At 43.1% G+C, this 20,772-nt stretch overlaps 1 protein-coding gene across 1 annotated transcript in view; it reads right to left on the bottom strand.

The window, feature by feature from the left end:
• Positions 1–12,926, bottom strand: part of NUP210 (nucleoporin 210) — a 52,600-nt gene extending 39,674 nt beyond the window's left edge. Inside the window, exons 1-8 of the mRNA XM_014893123.2 lie at positions 12,743–12,926; positions 5,394–5,530; positions 4,497–4,628; positions 3,569–3,665; positions 1,899–2,049; positions 1,510–1,642; positions 613–771; positions 67–135 (exon numbers count right to left, since the gene is read on the bottom strand). Coding sequence (XP_014748609.1) covers positions 67–135; positions 613–771; positions 1,510–1,642; positions 1,899–2,049; positions 3,569–3,665; positions 4,497–4,628; positions 5,394–5,530; positions 12,743–12,894 — 1,030 coding nt within the window. The 5' untranslated portion in view covers positions 12,895–12,926. The remainder of the gene's footprint in view (positions 1–66; positions 136–612; positions 772–1,509; positions 1,643–1,898; positions 2,050–3,568; positions 3,666–4,496; positions 4,629–5,393; positions 5,531–12,742) is intronic.
• Positions 12,927–20,772: the final 7,846 nt, after the last annotated feature.

Genomic DNA, 20,772 nt, shown 5'->3' on the forward strand with positions numbered 1-20,772 from the left:
ATGAAAATCCCAGAAACAAGGCCAGAAATTGCATGAAGCAATGAGGAAGATTGCAGCAATACCAACCCAAATATGCAGGAGGTACCACGTAGATAGTGCTGTTGGGCAGCCTGGACACCCCCTGCATGCGGATGCCTGAGGGCTCAGTCAAGGAACACACAGCTTCAGCAAAAGCCAAGTCAAGATCTACATTTTCCTGGGACTCCTCATGCCTCTTTGGCTAGTTTAAAGCTAAATGTACACTGAAAATAAACATTATCCCCACTTCACTGCAAGACAATGAGCACTTTGGAGATATCTCACTAGAGAATGCAATGATTGAAATATAAATATTAAATAAAGCCCCATCACATTTCTACAGTGACTGAGGGGAACAGACATGACTAAAGTGATCTTTTGCCAACCTAATTTGTTAAAACATTCCAAGGCATCAGACAACTCTGCTGAGACTGAATTCAGAGCAGTGCTGCTTTCCATGGCTCCACCACTGCTCCTGATTTCCAGGCTCTTGGTACAAATGAGGATAACCTGATCTTTCTGTGTTGCAAAGAGTGGAAAGCTTGTCTCCTGCCACAGAGTGGTGGCTGGAGCAGCATTCCCAAGGAAGGATACTCTTGTGCACCAGGATGAGGTTGGTTTGGCCCTGCTGCAATGCAGTCACAATGGATGTTGCCTGGTCCAGCTTGGCAACTGGCCGGGAGGGATCTCCCTTGGGATGGAGGATGTTGTTCTGGAGCTGCAGCTCGTACTGGTCTGATGGCATTGCTATCTCTGGAGGTGAAACAGAACATATGAAACAGTTAAAGCAGGTGTGGCAGTGTTTGGCTGCTGCTAATTATTGCTGATTATTTTTTATTGATGCCTAGTGCACATTTTAAATCAGCATTCTCAGTGTCTTGTAAAAACAGCACTTCTGTCATCACATCAACACACACACAACAGATTAGCTTCTTGGCAAATTTCATGTCTGTGAAACTGCAATTCCCAACTAATATCATCTCACTACTTAGACCTAACATTCAACCGATTTCCAGCTTCAAAAGAAAAGAAAAGACAAGACAAAAGGGAAAAAAAAAAAAAAGGAGAGAGGAGAGAAAACTCAAGGCATTGCCCTTTGAAATGGGCATAAAGCCAGCTAACCCACATTTATAAAGGCTTCACTTTGTGGAGCAAATCCATTTGCCAATAAAACATTTTTCTGTTAGAAAAGTTACTAATCTAAATTTGATTTAAGTACGAAAGTCAGTCAGTTCCTCAGTGACTGTCAACATCTAAAATGACAGTGTTAGCTCCTATATTAAGTTACCCTTATCTTTACATCCTTGACAAATCTGCAAGAGTATATTCTTACAAGTCACGATTTTTTATGATACACAGCTGTATCACTGTGTGCCTTAGGAAAACAGTATTAAATATTAAAAAGTAGTTTAAACACAATTAAAAATTTCTCAGCAGTTAAAAATTCACATGAAGCATTAAAAAATAAAAACAAACAAGAACAGAACAAACCTGTGATCTTGGCTTGCCTCAGTTTCTGAACTCTGTACTGAATTGACGTTCCTACCAGAAGATATATGTCATATACTGGATTTAAAATGATGTTTTCCAAAATAAGCAATCTGACTTCTGCAGGATGTACATCCTGTTAATAGAGGGGGAAAGAAAAGTAACCACGTTAAAAACAGCTCATTTTCTGAAGCAGACCATGCACAGGAACTTAGAATCTAGAAGTGAAAAACATTACTTGCTGCAACTGGCTCTTTATTTTCATTGTGCAAGAATGAAGAAAAAAATCATGTCTGTATTAAGATCATTTTGGAGAATACAGAAAAACTTGAAACAGGTGCTTATTCAGACTTTCAGAAAGCCATCTTCCCCCCGACATTCAGAAATCTTACCTTATAGATGCTTTCCTGAAGTCTTGCCTTTAATTTAGAACTCCCTGTTTTCATTCCAGACACTAGAATGGTATCTCCTTGCTTGGCAACTTTTTCCATTTCCAATATATAGGAAGGTGGGATGTAAGTGGATTCTAAGAACTTGAGTATACTGAAAGGTGAATTAAAAAGTGAATAGAAAATTGTTAACCAACCTTTGTAAGCCCACAGAGAAACACCACCAGCATCTGTTCCCAGCCACTTCCACTTTTAAGCCAATTTAAGGTGTTTTCCTGGGACCAGATATCCAAATTTTACTCCTTTTCTGAGGTATCTGCAGCTAATTTCTGTGACAGATAAATTTGTCTGAAGCTTGCTTATGAGCTATCAGAAGACTGCATATGTTCACTGCAATGACCCCTCCAGTTTGTTCAGTAGCTGAGACTGCAAAAACTCTGTCTTGTAGAAGAACTGATGCACAAGACCCAAAGCTGATGTTTCTAAAAGCAACAGCTCAACAAAGCCAGAAGGTAACTCTGACCTCTCTCAGCAAGCCAGGATGTACTTAATAAATGACTATGAAAATCATCTACAAGCAGAAGACTTGTAGCAACTCTCATTGAAAAAAAAACTTCATGTAGAAACTTCAGTGTAGAAACTTCATTGAAAAGTGGAAAAAGGGAGGGAAGACATTTGCCATGAATGGGCAAAAGACAGGAAATTTTGCAAAGAGGAGCATGTTTTACAGGGTGTCACCTTCTGTATGCACATCATCTGCTTGGCTTCTTGTGCACTTCCACAGTAAAACCAGTAGAGCCAGATGGAGAACAGTTATGGCTATTAACACATTCATGACAATTTATGATTTATTTTGCAAAGCTGTACCACCTGTAGAACAATTTTATGCTATCACAGTCATGTTAACAGTAGAACATACATCAATATTACTTTGGTTAAAATGACATCAGCAAATACTTACACTGAAAGAAAAAGCTCCATATGTACCAGGACTTGGGATATCCAGTCCCACTAAGCCATTCATTCTGGCTCTCACTCGTACCTGCACCTTCAGGTGTGTTATGGGCTTAACAGGCTTTCCCCAGCTAATGCTGCTTCTCTAAGGCTGCAAAATCAGTTTGTGTTTGCCCAATAGAAAAGTCTTGCTTGCTCCCCCCACTCCATTTGCAGTGTATTTGGACTACTGGTTTGAGGATGGAAGTTGGCTAGAACTGGTTTCCACCCCTACAAGGAATCATCCTATTTCAACACCAGAACTAAGTGTCCACTGATACCTGAAACTCTTCAGGCTGGGAGAGCTCCCTTCTGAAATGGAAGGGGAGACTCTTTTTCCTTAAAAAGCTAAAAATAAAACTCTGCCGAAATGCTGAGATAAGAACCTTACTGATAAATCTTCCTCTCACATGAGATGTTTCAGTAAGATCAACAACCCCATCTGTTTATTTCTAATTATTGCATCAGAGCTACCAGAGCTGCTCACTATCAGTTAAACTAAACAGAGACCAAAGTGCCCAGGCTGTCAAGTAGGTAGACACTTAAAAAAACCCAACCTGAAACAACTGACCTTTAACATAATAATTTTAGGCATCAGTTCAGTAAACTGTCTAAATGTGGGGAAGTATTTTTACACATCAGACTGAACAGACTTTTGAGACCAACGGAAATGACTTTACCGTAAAGCACTGTGGGAGTCTGAGAAGCCATCAGCCTCTGGGTCCTTCACCACTGTCCAGTCAAACACCAACCCTGCCAAAGTGCTGAAAGTGTTTCCTACAAACCAAACAACCAGATTAAAACAAAAATAGAGAACAAGCATAGAATCTTCCTGGAACATAAGCCATGACTTATTTCCCTGGGAAATCTCTCTATTTTATCCCTACAAGAAGAACCATGAAGCACCCTTGAGTTTGCACAAACACCAAGCCACAAAGCCAATACTACACATAGAATAAAAACATTTACTTTTCATTATTAACAAATCACCATACTTCACCTGGCATTCATGGTTTACAAGCACAAGTGGGACAGGCTCAGTAAGTACCCAAAAAATTAGTTCAACATTTTTCTAGCTGCTTGTCACATTATTTCCTTTTGACAGTTGTCCTAAAGATCCCTTGCTTGGTGTGTTATGTATGCATAAAACTTGATTGTCGAAAACATGGAATTCTCACCAGATCATGGCTCTTTTTCTGATGCTACAGACTACAAAAAGCAGAAGTTTTCTGCTGCTATTAAATAATAATGCATTCAGTCCAAATGCACTGACTCTTATGAGCCTAAATAGTTCCCTCCAAAAGTGAGTGTTTGTGTAATAATTAATAGATAAAGCAATAGGTGGCTGGTCTCAAAATCACCTCTAAACTTCCTGTTGGATACCTGACTGGTCACAAAAACATCCTTTTTCAAAATTCTTTAGACTATCTCAGCTCAAAAGAAAAAAAGAAAAAAAAAACTAAACAACTTTACAATGTATTATCCAGAGAATCTCCTTCAAATTCTCAACTTGGCTTCAAACCATCAACTGTGTGACAAATAAAGCCAGTGCATGTATCAGACAGCACTTTCAATATATATTTAGTCTCCTACAAGCAGATCTCTTACCTTCTGAATCCAAAGCATTAATTTTGAGCTCCAGTGGTGAATCCTCAAGGTAGAGCTCTCTTGTTGTGGACACAACTTGAATGCCATGAATTAAATCAACGATGGCATCACAGCGAAGCACTTGTCCAGTCACTTGAAGACACGTCAGAAAGAGCACAAGAAATCACAACACTGGATGTGCTCATCAAGAACAACGATAAGTCAAGATGCACCTCAAAGTTAGCCAGTGACACAAGACACTGACACTGAAGGAACTGAAACTTGGTCATGACCTCGATGAAGAAACTCATGGCCAAATGGCAGCTCAGAAAGCAAGTAAAGCAGTTCCCTTGCTCACTGAACTGCAGAACAGATCTGCAGAAACTCTCATCTACACTGACAGGCACAGGTGTTGTCTGAGAGTGCTTATGCAGAGTTGCTACAGTGCTCTCATGTCCCAGAGAAATTAATGACTTTTACCCCCAGACAATAAACACCCATCAACTCCTTCAGTTAGTGACTGCACGGCATTTAATTGGCCATCTGGTTTTGCCTCTCTGTCACTATAAAAACTAACCAGGTATATTGCATGACAAACACAAAACCAACTTCCAGCTTTTCAAATGTGAAGTATCTGAATTTGCATTAGCCATTTTTATTAAATACTTTTTTATATTTCAGTCACCCCCTCTATTTGTGGATTTGGGGGCAGGGAGTTTAAGAATTACCTTTTTCCTGGGTGTATCATTAAAAGAATTAACACTTATCTGAGGCAAAGAGAATTTAAAATCCACGCCTGTGGAAAATCTAAAATGACTGTGGATAGGAACTGAAATGTGTCTGTGCGGCTCAGATGTGTGCTTTGCTGCCGGAGGAGGCCAGGATGGCCGGGAGCAGCAGCGGCAGGCTCAGACTCACGTGTATCCTCGGCGGAGATGATGGTGGTGAGGCGCGTGGGCTGCGAGGAGCGCGCCTGGACCAGCGCTGTCCGCGAGCAGCGGCAGCCGTCCTGCCCCAGCGGCTCGATGCTCGCCACCTCCGGCCGCGTGGAGGACCTGCGGGAGGCGCGGGCTGCGGTCAGCGCACGGCTCTGCCTTCACGGCCACACTAGCAATTCACCCGGGCGTGCCGCACGGCCAGCAGCCGACTTTGGGAAGAGCGTAGCGGCACAGGAGGACCCCAGCCAAGGCAAGCGTGGGCTGAGGATGCAGAAAGCAGGCAAGCTCAGCGTTCTCTCCACCACGGCATCAAACAGCCTTCCCTAAACCCATGGAGCAGACGAGGGCATTACAGAGTGGAGCCCAGCTCTCCCTTTCAGCATGCCAAAAACCTCAAGATAAAAGAACAACGAAAGTTCCAGAGTTATTAAAAACCAAGCCTGTTGAAAGTAAATGTGAGATAGCAGTAGTACGCATCTGCAGGCTAACTGCAGAGCCAGTGAAATGTTCCAGCACCAAAGCCCTCGCCAATCCCCCCGGACCGCCAGCCTGGGCCGGAGCCGCTCCCAGCTGCTCCTCCCGGCCGCGCTCACAGCCCGGAGCCGGGCTGGGACAGAACCCAGCGCCAACAGCCCGGCTTGTGCCCCCGGGATCCGCACACAAGGGCCCTTTGAAGGATTAAAACAATGAAAGCAAGCACTGATGGGTAACAAAGCTGCTTGGGAATTGCTTCCCCGCATGATGAGAGCGGCTCTGATGAAAACGCTGCGCAAACTAAACTGGGCACTGGATCCCTCCTGGTAAAGATGGGGAAGCTGGACGGGTTTGGACGACTTTTCTGGAGGATGAACAAAAATGCCTACCTGGGATGTGTGGGGAAAATTCTCTAACCCAGCAAGGAGCGGGATGGGAGTTCCAAACAGCAATGCCATGTATGCCTAAATCCCCAGACACAGGTTTGGCCTCCTTCTCTTACTGGCACAACCGACAAATCCACACAAGCAAAAAACTAAATTTCTCCTTAACTAAAACTGTATCTATTGCAAAATAACACATCACAACACACTCAGTTATCTGAGAGGTAACAGCTGCAGCCCAGGTGAGCACGGACCTCTGCTTGTAGCCACTGCAAAAAACTGCAAATCCCGTTCTGAACCTTAAGCTCCCAACAGTACATTGCTTACATAAGGAGTAGTTTTAGAGGATTTTGAAACAACAGTACCAACTGCTGACCCAGAATTTCAAAGTATTTTATCTGATCAAGGAAAAAACAGCCCACAGCAGTATGCAATGGCAATTTAAACACCAACTGGAAGCTTAAACCTGAAAATTGTTTGCTTATATCTATTCTATATATCTAAACAATGTACACAAATACGTGCATATTTTTTATAGTAGGGTTTACACTGTTTCTAAAATAATAGGATTTTCTTTTTTAGTAGCACACTTAGCTTTACTCTAAAAAATTATTTTTTAGAGATTAAAAGTGAGTAATCAGTTATTTTCCTGTTGTTCTGTTGTTCTCAGGAAAATATGAAACAGTTTTCCAACATGCAGCAAGTTTCTTTAAACAACATTAACATTCCTAACAAGTAAGACTTTTCCTGTACTTGGCTGGCTGGCTTTTGAAGCTAAGCATGTGAATTTGACATAGTTTGCATGCAGGTATGTTTAAGTAAGTATTATATGCAGGAAATTGACTTTTATTTAGCTCTTTACACTGCTTAATATTCTCTGCCATTAGATTTTTTGTTATTAATTTGAGGGTTTTGCATTCTTGCAGCCTGGAACTGATTGTGTTTACAACACAACAGGGGTTTCACTGTGGTTTGTATTTGTTCTTTTAATATCTGGCTATGAATTGTAATACAAAACCACTGTGGTTTGCACTAATAGCAGTGTTGTAAAACTGAATCTAATTACTGGATACTTTTCAGACTACAAAAAGGGAGGAACAAAGACTAATAAAAATAAAATTTTAACTGTAAACTTACATACACATACTCCACAAATTTAAAGGAACTTTCAAGCTTTTACAGCTAAAAGCCAGTCATTGCAGTAGAGAAAAAGAGATTAGACACTATTTGGCTTCTAGGAGTAGTTTAAGAGGCAGAGTATCAGCTGAATGTCTTTTTTTAATACAAATTTTACTCAAGTGGGCATTTCTAAGGCTTGGTTTCCTATGGATTTATATTTTAAAACAATCTGCATGAGTAGCGTTTTTTCCAGCAGCACATACGAAGTATTGGATGACCCCTCTATCATTCAGCAGTATCAGAAGCACATTCTGCTCGCAGCTTCCTGGATGCAGGGCCAAGCACAGAGAGGCAAAGGCATCAATCAGCCGGGCTGGGGATTACAGCAGCACTACTCTGCCATCACTACTGGGACCTAGATGGGCAAGAAAAAGAAACTTCAGCTTTAAGTGAGAAAAACTGCAATTTATATCCTCTTCCAACGACAGCAGCTCTTCAGCAGCGTGTCAGTGTGTGACATTGATAGCTGGGTTTGTCAGAGGGCAAAATTAGATCCTGAGAAGCCAGCAATGGGAAGCATTTCTGGCACTAGCTCTGGATCCCATGCCAGTGCCTGTAAGAAACAGCAAGACCGGGAGGAAGCACTTGACAGAAGAGTGAGGAGGGAAGGGAAAAAAAGCTCACAAAAGTCCCCAGTTCGTATTTCCCTCAGAGGAAAATCCGACTCACTGAGGAATGAATGGCACTGGCAAAGAAGCTGCCAGTCCTCTTGTCAATCTCTGTTTTCATTCACAATTTCCATCCCCTCCACAGAAGGGAGACAGAGCCATGTGCCAAGATTGTATCCACACATCTACCCAAACCTAGGCCTGCATTCTTTATGGACTGTTCTGTAACACCACATGTCAATAGCTCAGTAGATTATACTTCATTTATTTATCAGGTGGTTCAAAGATCAGGCACCTATTCCTGTTTCTCTCGCTGGCAGTTCTCTGTTGATTCTTACTGCTCCAGTGCTTTATACTGTTCTGCCAGCTTTTCAAACTAAACTCAGTTGACTGAGTCAGCAAAAGTCCACCTCTGTGGAGCTGCACCACATCTGTCAGTTGATCTGATCTTTTAGAATTTTGTCAGGCACTTGAGAGATATGTAGTCAAAGGGAAACTGGGTGGTAAAAGTTCCCAAGAGTTTGGGAAGATTGGAGTGACCAATACACCAGGAACATTATACAGTCACTCTTGGGACTAAAAACTGAGCAAAAGTCTTAAACATTTATTTCATGGGCGCTCAACAATGAAAAGTTGCCCAAAATTAGAAAGCCCTAATCCTTCTGTCTGCCTCAGCAGGCAGGTGATGCTCAGACCGAGAAAAAGCTTTTTTTAACAGTAAACTTGCACTGACACAGACACATCAGCTAAGAGAAACAACATTATTTCTTGTGCCCCCTGCGCTCTGTCAGAACACCTCTGCTACAGACTCGCATCCCTGCTCTGGTTCTGAGCCAACATTCTCAGGTAACACACACACCTGAGCCACAGCAGCACAGCCCCTCTCACTTTACCAACAATGACACCTCAAACCAATTCTGAGCTTGTGCTGGCACTTCCAAGAGCTTGCAGCCCTGCTGGGAAAGCACAGCCAGGTGAGTCCAGGAGAGGTAGAACATCCTGCTGCCCACTGCAATGCCTTAGAGGAGGGAAATGCAGAGCAGGTGAGAAGCAGATGGGGGAAAACAAACATTATTTAAGATGTCACTTCATAATATGGAGCAATATCTCACACAAAACATTCTTCAGTAAGAATCGGACAGGGTTTTTTAGACCTGTGGTAAAACACGTGATCCAGGACAACTCAACTGTCAGATTACCAGGGATGAGAATATTGGCTTTAGAGCAAAGCAACAGATCTCAATGAACAAAACCACTGATAAAGATTTTTAGCAGCACGCAAGCCACCTCATATATCCTATGGAGAAATAAAATCAATTTACAACAAAACCATGACAATGTAAGGAGTTAGAAAATGAGCTTTGCCAGCTGACTTCTGCGACAGCAGCACTATGCAGTGGGTTTGGGATCTCTGGAAGGACCTGTGCATCCCACAGCTCCAACATCACTCAGCCACTACACCTCTCCCTTCACCACTCTGCCACCAGCTCCTCTCCTGTGGCAATTACCTCCATACAACCCCCTCAGTGAGGGCTTCAGTAGCACACGCAAACCTTTCATTAAAGTGGCAATAAACTCCTCTTCATTTCCACCAGCTCTCACCACGTATCTCAATTCTACACTCTATGAAATAATGAGATATTAAACATAGTTGTACACAACAGATAATTTCTGCTACAAATACCCAGCCATGTGTACCTTGGGGGGAAATGGATTTTTTTGGGTGTGTTCCCCTCCTCCCCCAAAAACTATTATGGTATGGCAGGTTTCAAGGAGAACATTCTGCTTCTGAAGGCTTTCATTCTTTCAGGTGTAATTTCAGAATTAAGGTAATTAAAAGACAAATACAGATGGAATATAAATGCTAAATATATCTGCACAGACTGTGTTTTATGCCTGAAGATAGTACCACGTACAATATTTACAGATGGAAACACTGTGTGCTTTAAAAACAAAGCTTTTCCCAAAAAAATAATTTTAACCTAAAGGCAACCCAAACTCCAGAAGGCATGAACATCTTGAAAATCAGAAAATACTTTAGAGCCATGCTTATAACTTTACCACTGCTCCCAATCTGCTGGGATGATGACAGAACTTGACCTTTTCCCTCTGAATCAGTGGAATTCTCAGACACTACTACAATCACTTTGAAAATACCCTACTTTCAGAGGTAAACTTGAAGGCTGAAAGGGAAACTAGGAAAAAATAAGGTCACAACATGCTATAGACTGATCTTTCAGGAAATTAGACACTTGTCTTTGAATTCTGAATGTTTGAGATGAGTAATGCAGGCCTTCAAAAGGCGTCATTTGCTATCAGATGCTGCTGTACACCAGAACAGCTCTCATAGGCCACCTCTAACACCACCATCTGCCATATTACAAACCCCCAGTCCCCTCTCCAGACACAGAGGGCCTGAATCTGATCATCTCCACTCAAATCTCTGTTTTCATGCAGGCAAACACACCCACCATTTCTCAAACGTGAGGAAGAGTCACTGCTTCTCCAGCCGTTGCATTTGGTACTTCCTAACTTGTTCAGTTCAACAGCCCCTCTCCAGTACCAGCTCCTTCCGACAGGAAGCACAGGAAACCTGTGAGCAAGAGGCTGTGGTACTGCTCCTCCAGATCCATTTCTTTCCAACCCCCGACTGCTTCCAGGTCTGCAGGGACAGGAGTGCAGAGGGAGAGAGCCCCCGACGTAATTGCTTCCTCTGCTCAGTCACATACACACAGCTCCTGCTTCCTCCGGAGGGTTTGCTGAGCACACGTTGGGTTTTATAACCCACATCCTGCCAGGCCTTGCAAAGCAGAAGTGAATAAACGCCCATTTACAATCCTGACACAGAAAGTGACGGCACACAGAAGGTGTGTTTCCTTAATTCTCAACCAAAATCCATCTCTGAAGGGTAGAGGGAGAGGATGGAAAAGGATGTTGAAACACGAGGGATATGAGCCATTGCATACTGGCAAACAGCACCAATAGAACATGCTCTGAAGTGCACAAAAATCACCTCCGTTAGAGATATGAATGTGGCATTTCTCTGGACAACAATCTTACATCTTTTCATTTGTAGACTTCAGTGAGATTAACAAAGATCTCTGTGCTTCTGACAGCTGGATAGCACCTAGCATGTGCAGGAATGGCTGCAGCCAGCCCAGCATCACCTAACAGCCCACTGGCAAACAGGAAACAATCTATACTTTCAGATTTTACTAGTGCTTTGATGAGTTTGGGTTTTAGTTTTATGCAATGTTCTTTACCTCACAAACCAAATCCTTTTAAAGATTCAGTAGCCTTCAAAAATTAGAGTAAGAAAAGAGAAAAAACCCACAGCTGTGAGATTTTCACTAAAGTGGTTCATTAAAAATTAAATTACGTGACCACAAACAGCTCATCTAATAACTTTCCTTCAGCTGACTTTAGTAATTAATAAAATTAATTACTGCTCTTCTGCATAAGCACCCTCAAATATGTAAATTTTCATAAACCAAAAGTTTGTACCCAGGCCAGAGATGAGAAATGTACAACCAAGCAAATAAACTGAGAAGTGAAAATATAGCCCTTTAAGACCTATTTCAGTAACCGCCAGACGCAAAACACCAACTGAAAACTGCTCCAAGCATCCATCTGGCACATATGGAAGTATCATCCTAAACATACCTCGACTGCCGCTTCTTTTTCAGGTGGGTACCTCCTGCTCACTACTGATTAAGTTACCATTCCGGAGCGCAACAGAAAGGACGAAGTGTTGGCAACATTTGTTTAACATGAAGACTACTGTGAGCTTTCTAAATTTGCACATGCTGTGGGATTTTGCCTTCAGCCCCTGTGCTCAGCACTACCCAGTCCTCCCCCCTGTGCCAGGCAGGAAGGGAGCTCCCAGCCAGAAGTTCCTGGAGTACATCCCACGTGCTCAAGGCTGAGAAAACCGGGAAACCTTTCACTTTTAAAACTTGACTTCATTGTCCCCAGGTGAAGTACTAAGGGTGCTGTTAGCTTCACTTACAGCAGCAGTGAGAGGCTCCCGGCTTAGCTACGACTCCTTTACGTCCATATCCTGAGCTCAAAGCTGTCAGGACCTTCATCACTGACTACAGCAGGGGCATTTCCCCCCCCAGCAGCAGCAGAGTTCTGGGCGCTCTCCCCGCACAGCGCGACTGTGGCGGTGTGCGGGGGTGGCACTGCGGGAGAGCGCGGCAGCAGGGTGGGCACACAGGGGAGTGCGGAGGCAGAGGGGGCACGGTACGTGAAAAGCAGGTGGAGCGTGTATGTGGCGTACAGAGAGAAGCAGCTGGGGGTGCGCGGAACAAGAAGCAGACGGACATGTGCGGGGTGTGTGGCTGGGTGTACACGGGGTGTGAGGCACATGTCGGGCACGGAGCCATGGCGGGAAGCTTCCTTTACAAGCAGGGACCTTCTGCTCAGGGCCCGGCCTGCAGACACTGCCCCTCTCCAGCGGGTTTAACCCCCACCGCACAAAATAAACAACCTTTCCCCTTAGGGATTATCTCCGTGTCTGCTCCTGCACTGCTCAGCCGCCCCAACCCCCCCGCAGCGAGGCGAAAGCGGTGAGAGAGGGCCCGGCTGCCTCGGCGCGATCAGGCCCCGCCGCGGGCCAAGGAGCCGCCGCAGGTGCCGGCGGGGGGGACAAACAGACAAAGGGCGGCGGCACCTGCACTCACCATCGGTAGCAGCCCTCGCTGGCCTCTAGCGTGAAGTTGACGCGGGTGCCGCGGGTGAAAGGGAGCAGCACCTTGGGGGTGTTGAGCTTGGAGGAGGCGGCGAGGTGCAGAAGGAGGAGGAGAAGCAGCGCCCCGGGCGCGGGGGGAGCCATGCTGCGAGCGGGCGGGCCCGTGTTGGGGCGCGAAAGGGCGGCGGAGGGGCCGGGGCCGGGCCGGGCCGGGCCGGGCCGGGCCGGGCAGGGCAGGGCAGGGCAGGGGGAGGGCCTCCCCCCGCCCCCCGGGGCCGTACCGCCCTCCCTCGGGGAACTCCAGCGGCGCCAACAGCGAGGCGCTGGCTGTTCGATAAACTTCCTTTCGTCCGGGCCGTAACCCAAGCACCTCATCGGAGTCGTGCTCCAGACCCTTCTCCGCACAGGCTCCAGCACCTCAATATCTGGTATGTCGTGGGGTACCAAAACTGAACACAGGATTCGAAGTGTGGCTGCACCCGAGCCCAGCACATGGGCACGGTCGCTGCCCTGGTCCTGCTGCCACAGCAGTGCTGGAACAAGCCAGGTGCCATTCCTGGCTCCTTTCACGTTCCCCGGGTGCACTGGTGCTAAGAGCTACGCTAAGCTCCACTTCATTCGTTTTCATAGCATCTCAGAATGGTTTGGGTTGCAAGGGACCTTAAATCACCGGACTGCCACCCCTGTCATGGGCAGGGATACCTTCCACTGTCCCAGCTTGCTCCAAGCCCCAGTGTCCAACCTGGCCTTGGACACTTCCAGGGATCCAGGGGCAGCCACGGCTGCTCTGGGTACCCTGTGCCAGGGCCTGCCCACCCTCCCAGGGCAGATTCCTTCTTAACATCTAATCTCAAACACCACTCTTTCAGTTCACAGCCATTATCCCTTTTCCTGTCACCCCAGGCCCTTGTAAATAGCCTCTCCCCATCTTTTCCAGCCCCTTAAGGTACTGGAATGCCACAATTAGGTCATCCCAAATCTTCTCCAGGCTGAAAAATCCCAGTTGTGCCAGCCTTTCTTTGTATGAGAGATGTTCCATGTGTGGAGGGTCTGCCTATCCATAGGATATGCATGCATCAGGAGAATGGATTTCAGGAAGGACACAAACATCTTGGAGTAAAGATCGTTCAGTTCTGCCCAGAAGATCAGCTGCTGTCCAGGGACACCAGATCTAATTGAGGTGGTACTAGAGAAGTTAACCAGTTCTCATTTATTCTAAGCAAGTAAATGTATACAGGGCGTTTTCTTTATCTAGGAGCACTTTTTGCACTATTTATTCAGCTCGTGTTTTATTTATCAGTACCTCAGCAATGCTGTTCCACTTTCTATCCCAGAGGAATATGTGCTGGACAGTTCACTTCTCCCTGCAGCTTCTGTGTTTGTATTACTCATTTTCTGATTGCACATCATGAAACTGTGTGGTTTGATTTAGAGAAGAGCTGAACTTTGCAGCTGCAATTTTAAGTCAGTAGGAGCTGGGCCTACAAAGATGTGTGGTGTTAAAGGTGTTGGCAAATCAAGTCCATGTTCTTTAAATTGCTCCCCAAAATACTGAGGGTTGTTTGTTTCCTTTCCTTCTCAATGAAATTGGAACCTTTCTTTGTAGGCATGTTAGGAAGATAAGTTCAGTAAAGACTGGGATATTAGGGAGGAATGTGATAAAATCGCCCATGACTAAATAGTAAAATGCGTTTATAGTCAAATTACAGCTGAGTAAATAAGAGGTACATAGTGAGTACCTTGCATCCTGTGTTGTGATTGAGGTGAGGAAATGTCTGTATCCCAGTACTTCCTAGCTTGAAAAGCAGGGTGTGCAATCTCAGTCCCTTTCTCTCATCAGCAGTGGTGGTGATGAGTATTCAGTGTGAGAACACTAATCTTCCAGTAACCAATAGTTCTTAGACTGAGTTATTTTCATAAGGACCAGCAAGGTACAGTTAGGACCTTAAAGATTATTGATTAAACATGACAGTGAAGCACTGCAAGTAAACATCCAACACATCTTTCAGAGCATACTGAGCAATTTTAAGAGCAGAGTAAGGCAGGAGACAAGTGATGAGCAAACCTGCAGTTTGCATTATATGGTAAGATTATGAAGTGAATTTTGTGCTCACTTGAATTGGAAGTCATGCATTGCAGCATTGTGCTAGCATTTCTTTTGGTCAGAGGAGGGTGAGCTGGGAGGCAGTGTGTGCTCTGTGAGAAGTCCCTGACATTGAGGGTAGGAGTCACTAAAACATCAGGGGCTGCCTTAGCAGCGTTGCTGCACTGCTCCGCTTTCCCTGTCCACGCTGCTTTGAGATCCATAGGAGCCAGCACATCCCTCCTCCCAGGACAGACAAAAGCCTCCTCTAAGGGTTACCTGGTGTGCTGGAGAATTGGAACAGGATATGCACACCAGGAATCTGAGGGACTTTTACAGACATACCAGTGTACACACCAGTAAGTGTGATAAAGAACACAAATGGAAACGTCTTGGTCACAAAGAATGCAATTACAGAGCGATAAGAGGGAGTGCTTTAATGGGCTGCTTAGGGAGGGAGATAGGTAAACAAATAGTTGTTCCCTAAGAAGCTGAGCCTTTTGTGGAAGACTTTCAAGAGATTTTAGAGGCAATCAAAATACATGCAATAAATAACAAAACACTGATAATGTTTCTACTGGAATATGAAAATAAAAGTGGGAGAATTACTGAAAGATTTTACAAACTCACTTAGTCTGAAGACCTGAAAACACTGCCAAGGAATCAAAGAGACACGTACTTGGATCATATCTTTAAAATCTATCAATTTCTGGGGGAAATACATTTTTCATAAAGCTAGAAAAAAGTCTATCAATATCTTATGGAGTGATCTATTGGCAGTGAAATACTTTTAAATCCTTGTTCAAGAAAATTAAGTATTTTAATGGCACAGTGATGAAGGGTCGTCTGGACAACAAACACCTGGCTTCATTTTCAGGCATTTCATATTTTTAAATGTCTGAGTAATTTAAAATATTTTAAACACTCATCTTCAAAACCAAAGAAACCCCCACACCCCACAAGAGAACCCAAAACCAAACAACAAAACCAACTCTGAAAAAATGCAACTTAGAAGGTGAAACTTCAGCAAAATGCTAAGGCAAGAAGGTATGGAGGGTTATTTTTGAAGTGTCCTGGGTGAGGCTGGCTCAAACCAGCTCCAGTCCTAACCCCTGCAGGTATCTGTACTTGCATGTTAACAGTCTAGGGCCAACTCTGTGAAGCTTCAGCAGCTGAATGCATTATGTACAATTTACTTGTAAGAACCGTTTCATTAAGCTGAAAGAACCAGGGCTCACCCAGTAGAATAATGAAAAACATTCTCCATTATCATACTCTCGAACCTCTCAAATAAAATAACATTTGATTTAAAGGCTGAAGAATGACTGACAAGCACTAATAATATATTTAATGACATGCTTCTTCCTGGAGGGATGCAGCTCTGGTTGGGAAGAGAATGGGGAGTTGCCTGCACCATGCTGAGGAGGAGATGAAAAGGGCAGGTCAATAGACTTGACAAAGAAGGTGGTCTGGGAGTAGTAACTTTAGAGCAGAATCGCAGTGATAGGTCTCTTTTTGAGTGATGCTGTCTGTGTTTATGCTGCAGAGCAAAACAGTATCTTGCAAAAATCACTGGGAAAGATGGTCAGTTTTCTTCCTCCCTGTCAGGCTGCTGCTCCCCTTGTCTGTCTTACCTATCACTGAGCTCAAAGTATGTATATAATGTATAAATATATAATATATACAAAGTAATACTTGTATTTCCCGACTGAGCAGCTCAATGGCTTTCATTGCTGGGCTTTTTTCTGCCTAATTTTCTTCCTGGTTCCACCCCCACAGCTGCAGACCCTTTCGAAGTATCTCCACCAAAGGAACTTCAGTCAAAGAAATAGGAAAAGTATCCAATATATTAAAAGGTATATTAAAAGGTATATTTAAAAAAACAACAACAGAGGAACAGCACTTCAGCCAGTATCCTTAGCACCAGCAAAAGACTCAGAGAATCCCGGAATGGTTTGGGTTGGGAGGGAGCTTCAAGCCCATCCCATTTCCTCCCTGCCATGGACAGGGACACCTTCCACTATCCCAGGTTGCCACAAGCCACGTCCCGCCTGGCATCGATCCTGCCTCCAGGAGCACATGGACAGGTTCTGCCTCAGGGCTGCACTTCTGCTCAGCTGCTCCTGCTGCCTACAGAAACTTAGCTGTAAGAGGAGGCATGACACTGCATTACCACACAATGGGTATTGGAGACTTACAGAGTACAGAAACAGTCCTTTTTCAGTTATTTCTTTATCACTTTCCCCACCAGTAATCATGTTCAATTTACTGTTTCAGACTTTTGTATCTTCATACACCTATGGAAGATTTTATGAGAACACCCTCTCAGCCTTACTACTGCTTTCTACAGGGGTTATGATGGACTGACAGCAACTATAAAACTGAACATTTTGGTTATCCTGCCAGGATTTTCCTTTCAAGGTGTTAGGCCAAAGGAAGGCATAAATTCAAAAAATGTGCAAAATTAAGGCAGGTAGTTACTGGTGTCAAGGAAGGAATATTTAAAAATGGATCAAGGTTGAGTTTCTTCAGGTTACTGAGACGAGCACTTGTGTTTAGTAAATGGGTAAAATAAGAGCCAAGCCTGCCTTTCTTTGCACAGCCTCATCTGTCAGCAATGCTGCTGGGAGTTCTCCAATGTGTACCAGGTACAACTGAGTCCCCACAGAGAAATGCAGCTCTTTAGATCCCTGTTCCTATCGGATAAATCCATTTGATATGCAAGACTTTCCCAGATGGTATGAAACCTCAAGACCTCGCTAATTTATGCAGGATGAGTCTGATAACATTGAGATTAAGAAACAGCAGCATCAGATAAAAATAAACAGTTTTCACTTCAGAGTTTATCTACCTTTCTAATGTAAATTTATGGTTATTAAAGGAGGTTATTTATAGGTGTCTTTTCAAGCTGTTACATAACAGTGCTTCTGCCCTGTGCCTTTGTACACAGATAGAAATCACATTAATGAGCTATTCACCCAAAAACTCAATGAATGCAGGAGTGAGGAGAATTCACAAGATGAGACAAGTAACAAACAAAAATACCAACCTTTGTTTCTGCTTTAAATACATCAGGGAAATTTAGCAGAACGCAGAAGTCTTAAATCTTGAAAATAATGAATACAATTTATGAGCAGGCATGTGAATATGTTTAATGACTTAGCTAATAGTACTAACAAAAGTGAATTTTGTCTTTTCAAGGTTATTGGTTGCAAATTATGCTATGTACACCTCACGAATCTTAAGTAGGCAGTCAAGTACAATAATTCTGAGTCTGTTTTAAACATTAACACTTCTGAATTGGTTTGCTCTTTTTTATGCATTAAACAACATGGGACCATGTATAAAATCCCATCGTCTTTTCTATTTTTCCCATTCTCTTCATGTAGAAGTCTTCTGATCTCATTTATCTCAGCACTGGCAGCAATCTAGAGGGTTCTGTACCTAAAGAACAAAGATCTCAGACTTCTCTATCTACAGAGATACTGGAAAGTGTGCATTCCAGCTGTAAAATTGCATTTCTTAATTTAAAATAATTATTTTTTCATTCTAATATGTACAAAAGTACTAAAAATTCAACTCCTCCTGCCAGCCTTGAAGTAACCTAAATTCTTTTACTTGCACACTGAGTCCTTCAAAGTAGGCATCACTTCCTGCACAAGAATGTCAGTGGAAAAGCAAGTGCTGCAATACACCACAGAATGTAACAGATCACGTACACACTGCACTCAAGTGCCTTGATTTCTATTTTGTCTCCTAAAATCCTTTCAGGGCCACTTTTCCAGGTAGGCCACCTACCAATTAAGTTACTGCGGGGAATGGAGTATTCAACAATGAAAAATTAGATTAATTTATGGAGCAAAAAGGTTGTCTTTAATGTGAATTTGCAACTGCAGATTTATAATAAATAAAAAGGTTAAATACAATGTCTCTCAGACAAATTCACTGCAGATAGTGAGGCACAGGATGGTGATTTTGAAGGTCAGGCATTTCATAAACCTTTCTAACCTGAGTAAAGGAATCTGGTTTGATAGAACTTACTGAAAACTTTAGTAAAACATGGCAGATTTCCCAAAGAAATTTGTGGTTTCCTATGGAAAGGCCTATTAGTTTATTAACAAGTTTAGCTTAATAAAATTTTAATTAAATGCATGATTACACCTGCACACTTTCTGTGAAGGTTTGTGCTAATAAAATTTAGTCTCTCAAAATGTTCATGCATGAAGGAGGTTCACTCCAAGAGCATGTGAATATTAATTAATATTTTTTGTATTCTTCTACCTCTGCATTGGGACAAAGTTCAAACAAGATGATTTGTACTTGGAAGACACTAATTAGAGTTTCTAAAGCTGCTGTATAAATTACACACTTTTCAGATGCTGAAATATTGTAGAGTTTCTAGAAATATTTCTAAATATTTCTAGACTTTGTTCTGAAGTTTATAACACATCTAAGTTTTAATATATTAGTTTTTATAACAATGGCAGAACACTAAGAAACTGCCCTTTTTTATATGGCTTTATGATGTTTATTCCAAATACATTTCTTGCTTTCAGAAATGTCCACTACAGATACTATACCAAAGTGTCAGAGAAACACGGGAATTTTTCTGGTATCCAGAAAAATCTAAATGACTTTGACAAGTCAGCATGTCCTGCCAGCATGATTACAACTATAGTACTCATCAGTTTGGTTCATCTTGTTCATCTTTGACTTCAGGCTTGATTAGCCATAAATGCTTACCTTGTCCCCTCTGAATCAAATACCTAAACAAGCTTTGATGTTCCAAGGATATTCGAGCCAAGGCACTGTTAGCAATTTCATGGGGGAAAATGCTTAAGGTACTGTTTTATAGTTCAGTGATTCCATAAACAACAAAGGAAACAGGAATACAGAGGTGATTTTCCCCCTTTTTTAAATTAGATTTGTTTTTTTTTTCTCATGTAGCCTGTTTTTTTCCCAAGACTCATAATTAAATTCAGTGAAAATCGCAGGTACTTGCACTTACAAAGTTTTGGGAGGTGTTTTGGTTTGGTTTTTTCCTTCAACTTAGGAGTAAATCACAAGTCATCTTGATTTTCTCTGTGTCAACACTGTTGTTCTCATGCAAAGAGTTTAGAGATTCATTAGGCCATCAGTTTTCAATTCAGTAGGAGGTTAATATTAGTATATGCCAAAGATCTAGACTGTAGTTAGCATTTAATACACTCATTCATTATCCAGAAAGGCAGAAATGAGGTGTAGAACAGAAAAATGAGGTCAGCAGGATTTGCAGATGACAAAATTATTTCTCTTCCTAAGAGAAGGCTGCGATGAACTTCATGGGAACAGAACGAGGCAAATTGGCAGCATAATGGTTGGTGAAACTCAGACATTGACAAATGCAGGGGAGAGCACGGGAGATTGGCAAATCTGAACTGCCTGTACCCAGGGCCCTGTTCTAACTTCTCACTAACTGCTAAGGGAAAAAGAACACCCAGCACAATTACAGACTCTTCTCAATGCCCAACAGCACTCAAAAGCTAAATAAGGTGCGGGAATACAAAAAGAAATAGTCTAGAAAAGACCCAAAATACAGTGGAAAAACATTCGTTCTTTTTCTCGTTTGAACTTTATAATAAGCCAGGGTCATTCCCACTCACCTGAGATCTGTCATAGGAGAGGGCCATGTCTCTAACAATTCCTAATTCCATTGTTAGGTGTATTCTGTTGCTGAGGCAGGAAGCTGGAAGCCCTTTGCCAGAACTCATGCTGGCCTGTGTGGAACCTGTGAAGGTCATTTGCCTCCCTTTGCTTTCCATTCTGGAGATGAGTGCATGCAGTGATATTGGGGTGTCTGTTCTCACCCAGAGAAGAGCTGCTCCCCACAAGGTGTCATCAGTTGCTTCTATTCCTGTGTGATCTCCCTGAGCACATCGGCATCCATCTGCCATTTTATT

The sequence above is a fragment of the Sturnus vulgaris genome, chromosome 11 (assembly GCF_052056855.1).
Source record: "Sturnus vulgaris isolate bStuVul1 chromosome 11, bStuVul1.hap1, whole genome shotgun sequence".
NCBI lineage: Eukaryota > Metazoa > Chordata > Aves > Passeriformes > Sturnidae > Sturnus > Sturnus vulgaris.